Source organism: Nicotiana tabacum, chromosome 19, assembly GCF_000715075.1.
Source record: "Nicotiana tabacum cultivar K326 chromosome 19, ASM71507v2, whole genome shotgun sequence".
Classification (NCBI taxonomy): Eukaryota; Viridiplantae; Streptophyta; class Magnoliopsida; order Solanales; family Solanaceae; genus Nicotiana; species Nicotiana tabacum.
This window is the reverse complement of record NC_134098.1, coordinates 104,672,455-104,679,062: the sequence shown is the minus strand read 5'-3', so window position 1 is coordinate 104,679,062 and position 6,608 is coordinate 104,672,455. Positions and strand designations below refer to the sequence as shown.

The window sequence follows — 6,608 nt, the reverse complement described above, 5'->3', positions numbered from 1 at the left end:
TGAGGAACTCCTTGGTCCTGAAACACCCTATCTCAGTACAATTGGTGCACTTATGTATCTTGCTAATGCTACAAGGCCTGACATAGCATTTTCTGTTAATTTACTAGCAAGATATAGCTCTTCTCCTACACGGAGACATTGGAATGGGATTAAGCATATTTTGCGATATTTAAAGGGAACTCTTGATATGGGTTTGTTTTATGCTAACAAAGGTAATGCAGATCTTGTTGGTTATGCAGATATAGGTTATTTATCTGATCTCCTTAAAGCTCGAGCTCAAACCGGGTACGTGTTTATATGTGGAGGTACTGTCATATCATGGCACTCCACAAAGCAATCAATTGTTGCTACTTCTTCAAATCATGCTGAGATAATAGCTATTCATGAAGCAAGTAGGGAATACGAATGGTTGAGATCAATGATTCAATTATTCAAGAAAAATGTGGTTTGAAATGTGATAAAAGATCCACAATTTTATACGAAGACAATACTGCATGCATAGCCCAATTAAAGGGAGAATTTATAAAAGGAGATAGAACGAAACACATTTCACCAAAATTATTCTACACACATGATCTTCAGAAAAATGGTGACATCGATGTGCAACAAATCCGTTCAAGTGACAATCCAGCAGATTTGTTCATTAAATCTTTACCAACTTCAACTTTTGAGAAGATGGTATACAAGATTGGAATGCGGAGATTCAAATATTTGAAACAAGGTTTTTATCAGGGGGGTGAAATACGCGATGTACTCTTTTTTCCTTACTAAGCTTTTTTCCATAGGGTTTTTCTTGTAAGGTTTTAAATGAGGCATCTAAAATGCGTATTACTAAATATGTGTACTCTTTTTCCTTTACTAGAATTTTTCCCACTGAATTTTTCCTAGTAAGATTTTAACGAGACACATTATCTTTTAATGAACGTCTAAGGGGGAGTATTATGAAAATATTATATTGTGGATGTCCATTCATTACTCCGCTATAGATAATCTTCCTGAAGAAGATTATCCATTTAGTACTCTGTTGAAGTTTATCTACAAGCAGCTGATGCAGGCAGGTTGCAAGCAACTCAATGAAATGATTTGCAGCAACTTCTTATTAAACAGGCAGGTTGCAAGCAGCTCATGCAGACAGGTTGCAAGCAGCTCATGCAGACAGCTTACAAACAGTTAAAGAAAAGTCTTGCAGCTGCTTCCTGAAAAGCCTCGCAGCTGCTTCCTTTCTTCTATAAATAGAGGAGTTTTCGATTCATTATGAACATAAGTTTGAAAGTTGAATAATATATCAGTTTCTCTATATACTTGTCTTTACTTTACCGTTTTTATTTTATAACACCTAACAATATCTTTATAATTTTGTATTTTTCATTATGGAGTTATGAGTTCTATTTTATTAACTAAAATTTCCTACATGAGAAATTTTATTAGTATAAATATTTTTACGCTATCGCTTGATATTCACTAGGTTTGATTGGAGTTTTATAAAAAAAAAATTTTAAAAAAAAAAACTACCAATTCAAATTGGGGAGTAGTTTCAAGTTGGAATTTTTTTTAATTTTAAAATAATTAGTTTATTTTTATTGAAGCTTTGTTCTAAAAATATACACTTGTCATCTTATGATTATGACACTTGGCTTAATTTGGTAACTTTGCATCTCCTTTTATTATATAGAAGATGGATAGATATAGACTTTGGATAGAAAAATTACTTGACATGGTGAACTTGCATTCGCTTATTTATCAAACTGACTGTACTGGCCTGCTCTTTAAAACCATTTTCATTATCCTACGAACTCCTCAAACAAAAAGCGGACTATGAAGAGCCAAAACAACGAAAACAAAATTGTTCCCGAAGTGGAATATGCACACTTACGGACTATAATTTGTCTATTGGTAAAAGATAATTATTTTTATGCTTCAAATTTTGGTGTTCTAGAAAAATTGAGGCAACATCTACAAAAGATCATTGTTGTAAGTCGAATGGTGAAACTCCCACGTATTTGTTAGTCCGTCTTCTTCTCAGGTTCATCAATGGCAGCGAGTCTTTCAACTAGGGGAGGGTGAGAGTAATGATAGGCTGAATACCAAGGATCTGCGTTCATAGCTGACAAGTTTTCTTCCTGGAAAACACCAGACAAATGGTTATACACATCTAGTACCATGCAAAGTAGTAGAAAAAATATGCAAGAGGACAACACATGCACATTCTAATAATCAAATTCTATTAAAGAGATGCTCGTGAAAGAAGACACAGTTAACCTGCAGTTTCACAAGACCAGCTCGAAGAGGTGCAGCATAACCCAACTTCTTTGCAAATGCATCAGCCTAGAAAAAGAAAACAAGATTAAGTTTAAGTAAATGCGTTTTAGCGTTGGGCGTGGGGGTAAAGATTCAAAATTTAAAGACAGTTTAAAAAAATCTGAAAAGCAAAATATACCTGGAACTCAAAGGCGCGGCTTACAAGATTAAGGCCAAAGCTTACTAGGTGCTGGAGAGGTATCACAGTTTGCTGCATCAATAAAGTTTATATTGAATAAATTAGAAAAAATAATATTTGATTTTAACTAAAAATAATAATCTTTGTGTTCTTGCAGTTTTTCAGACAACAGTACAACACAGTAGTGAAGTTCAACCTGGTTGCCTACACAAAATTATTGACCGTCACAAAGTAAAACATCGTGATGACACAATGCTGATTAATTACTCACACGGCACCCAAATCAATCACTACTATATATAGCACCTTTGTCACAGACTCGCAAGTTATGTCATACAACTTGACTTTATAAGTGAGAAGACCGTTTCAAATTTAACGTCTTGGTTTAATTTTTAATGAAATTAAATTGTGAGTTCAAGAAAATGAATTGTTTACTTATATAAGCAAAAGAAGTGGTTCAGAAAAGGAGTACTTGGTTTGTCCTTTTATAATAAAACAGAGAAAAATTGCATTGAGAAAAGTAAATGCAGGTCTCATTGGTTTATGCCATAGGTTTCCAAGGTTCCCTCTTTAGAAAAGTGGCCATTATTTTCGATCTGTGCTAGAAAAGGAAAATGGAGATTCAATTAAGAAAGAGGAGTAAAAAGCTGTCATCTCTTTCTAACTTTTGAAGGAGCACTTGATCTCAATTAATAATATATTAATGTTTGATCCTAAAATTGGTAATTGGGACCCAAAAGATGCACTTGAATGGGATTGCACATTTCAAAATTAAGTTTTCATATTTAACCCTCCTAGCAGCCAAACCTCCTGACCAGATTTCTAGTATTACCTGGAAAATGATGAGTCCAATAAGGACTGGTTGTGTATCAAACCCAAAACTCTGAAACAAATCCTTAGAATTCCTAACAAGAGTGTATTTAACCCTCCTAACAGCCAAACCTCCTGACCAGATTTCTAGTATTACCTGGAAAATGATGAGTCCAATAAGGACTGGTTGTGTATCAAACCCAAAACTCTGAAACAAATCCTTAGAATTCCTAACAAGAGTGTATCCTCCAAACTGCAACAATGTGAGAATCTGCAGGGAAAAAATACTAGAGTCAGAAAAAGATAAACATGAATATAAAGTTGGACTGAAAAAAATAACAACACTATATGCATGCATGCACCACATGGTTAAGTGTGTATGTGAGCACAAGGCATTGCACCAATCAAGTAAAGAAGAACGAAGCGAGATCTAAATGTCATGCCCCAAAGTCAGACAAATCATGCACCTGAAATAAAACAAATGCAGCCTGTCCAATTGAATGCTATCAAGGAAAGTTAATACATTTTGCCAGCATTTTAATTCTAGAAGATTACAATGGTGATGTCCATAAACAATAACTTCAGTAGCAATTTACAACTTTGATTCCAAAAAGATACACTTTGTATTGTTTGGCAGTTGGAGAATATTGGGCCTTATAGAAAATATGGCACTAAGTTATCCCAATCCGAAATTGAGAAGGGAAAGAAACAGTTGTTGACAATGATGACTCTACGCATTACTGACGACAGTATTCTTGTCACCCTTTAAGATTTGTTTCACTGAGGCCCTTTTCTGCACTGCTTCAAGCGGCCACTTAAGAAGCTCGTATTTTGTACAAAATCACCAGTTAGAAAGGGAGCAAATGGAACTCAGAAAAAATAGAAAGCTTTGAGCAATCAAATTATTCACCAAGAATATTGCTTGACATGCTATGGAAGTTGTCAACAACGACAACAAACCCAATATATTCCCACACGTGGGATCTGGGGAGGGTGGTGTGTACGCAGACCTTATCCCCCACCTTGTGCCCCTATGTTATATCTAAGTTGACGTGTTATCACCCTTTCCTAAAGTTCCAATATATGACTCATAGGTTTAATCTCATGATAGTTCGCACATTTTTTTTTTTTGAGAAGGTAACAAGTTTTATAAATTAAGTAGAAAAACCTTTAGCATGAAGATTATGCTAAGGTTAAAGATAGTTACAACTTACAAGACCCCAAAAAAGAGCAAAACGCAAACCAAGACTTGTGGTAGTTACAAAGACCCAATAATATCTACTATAGACTCTACATCCTCTGCCAGAGCTTCTTTACACCAAAAGTGAAACAAAAATATACAATTCGTCTTGATTTTTTGTTCAGTGTTAGCTCTATCTTCAAAGCACCTTGAATTTCTCTCCAACCATATTGACAACCAAATAAATGCTGGGATCAACCTCCGCCATTGCTTTTGCTTCAGTAGAATACCTGGGTCATTCCAGCAAGCTAACATTTCTGCAATTGTCCTAGGTATTGCCCATTTCGCACCTTTCTTACTCATTAGAAGATACAACAGCCTGCTAGTTACTTTGCAATGTAAAAAGATGTGACTGTTTGTTTCAATCTCTTTTCCACACAAGAAACATTTGGAACACATAAGCATTCCTCTCCTCATCATGAGTTAGGACAGCCTCTTTGACGACAAGCCAACAAAAGCAAGCCACTTTAAAAGGGATTTTCACCTTACAGATGTGCTTCCAGTGCCATGTCCCATTGTTCATGTGACCAGAGCTATTCAAGATTCCATATGCTGACATTACATAATATACTCCTCCACCGTTTCTTTCCCATATAAGTTTGTCCTCTTCTTCTGTGATGCCCTTAAAACCATCCAACAATGTGTAGAATTCAATCACTCTGGTAACCTCCCAGTCATTGAGGAACCTTCTGAACGTAGCATTCCACCCCTGCATACTCCGTACCTCAGCCACAGTAGCTTGGGGTTGCTGCACTATAGTGAACAAATCTGGAAAAGCCTCTTTAAGAGGTCCATTTCCAATCCAACCATCATTCCAGAAAGAAGTTTTATTGCCATTCCCCACTTTGATACTGACATTGCTGATAAATCCTGGCCATAAATTTCTAATTGACTTCCATACACATGCACCATAGGATCCAGAAGCTCCTGCTGTACACCACCTCCCATCTGCCCCATATTTTTCATAGATAACCTTCCTCCATAAAGCTTGATCCTCCAGAGAAAATCTCCATAGCCACTTCATAAGTAAACTCTTGTTATGTTGGCTCAAATTTCTGATTCTCAAATCTCCATCCCTCTTGCTTTTAAGCAAAGTGCTCAATTTTACCAAATTGTAGGCCTTCTTCGCCCAATTTAAATATCTCTTTTGTTCTTATATATCGGACTCAGGTGCTCGTTCTTCAATATTTACTGTGGTATCTTCCTATTTTTCAAAAACATGTAATCACCTAAGGATGCAAATGCATAAAGATGTTCTTTCCCTAGGTAGGAAATGTCTTATGGTTATTATCAAAAGATAAGCAAACATGTTTGAAATATAAAATACATCATAAGAACTGAAGATGTGCCAAAAGGACCCCAACTAATTTAGAAACTGATGACCCTGAGTACTTCACTGATCAAACCACATAAAATCTAAAAATAAAATTTTCTTTTATCGTAATCAGTATCCAATAACTATTAGAGTTATTTCAACTCCATATGCAACTTCTTTTTGCTGCTTAATGCTATACCACATTCATGAATCGTTACAGCAAAAACCGAAATTTAAACCAGCCAACAATTACCATTCACTATAACCAGGTGAAAGCCAACCAACAGACAAAATGATAAATTATTTATGAAATAGAGCAGACAAAATGATAAATAGGCAGGTGCATGCAGCTGGTAAACAAGAATATACTTGATCTAACAATTTCCCTTTTTTTAAATGATCCTGGTGTCCGAGTCAGCTTATGTGCACCTCGACTATTCAACTGCTCGACTATTCAACTGGGTGGGTGCCTGCTTATAACTCTGTCCACAAGGCTTATGCAAATGGGAAGAAATCACCTACTAATTTTTGCCTATGCTAGGATTTTGAACCTAAGACACCTCATGGTTCACCTCCCACTTTATTGACCACTAGGCCAACATCATTGGGTGGCTTGATCTAAAAATTTCCTTGCACACATTTCTGTGACAAGGTGGGTGTGCTCTAAGTTTTTGACACATTTCTTTACAATGGCAATAATATTTATGTCGTTTAGGATTCACCTGTTTCAAGAACTCCATCAAAGTTTAGCATTATTTTCTTCCATAAAAGCATCTCTTTTATTTTTAACTTTTTGATATAATCTT

The 6,608-nt window shown here is 35.7% G+C and overlaps 1 protein-coding gene across 1 annotated transcript in view; it reads right to left on the bottom strand.

Moving 5' to 3' along the window:
• Positions 1 to 1,884: 1,884 nt before the first annotated feature.
• LOC107803241 (CAAX prenyl protease 1 homolog) overlaps positions 1,885 to 6,608 on the bottom strand; it is a 30,956-nt gene continuing 26,232 nt past the window's right edge. The window contains exons 11-14 of the mRNA XM_075238355.1: positions 3,270 to 3,518; positions 2,438 to 2,509; positions 2,260 to 2,325; positions 1,885 to 2,120 (exon numbers count right to left, since the gene is read on the bottom strand). Of these exons, the coding sequence (XP_075094456.1) occupies positions 2,004 to 2,120; positions 2,260 to 2,325; positions 2,438 to 2,509; positions 3,270 to 3,518 (504 nt within the window). The 3' untranslated portion in view covers positions 1,885 to 2,003. The remainder of the gene's footprint in view (positions 2,121 to 2,259; positions 2,326 to 2,437; positions 2,510 to 3,269; positions 3,519 to 6,608) is intronic.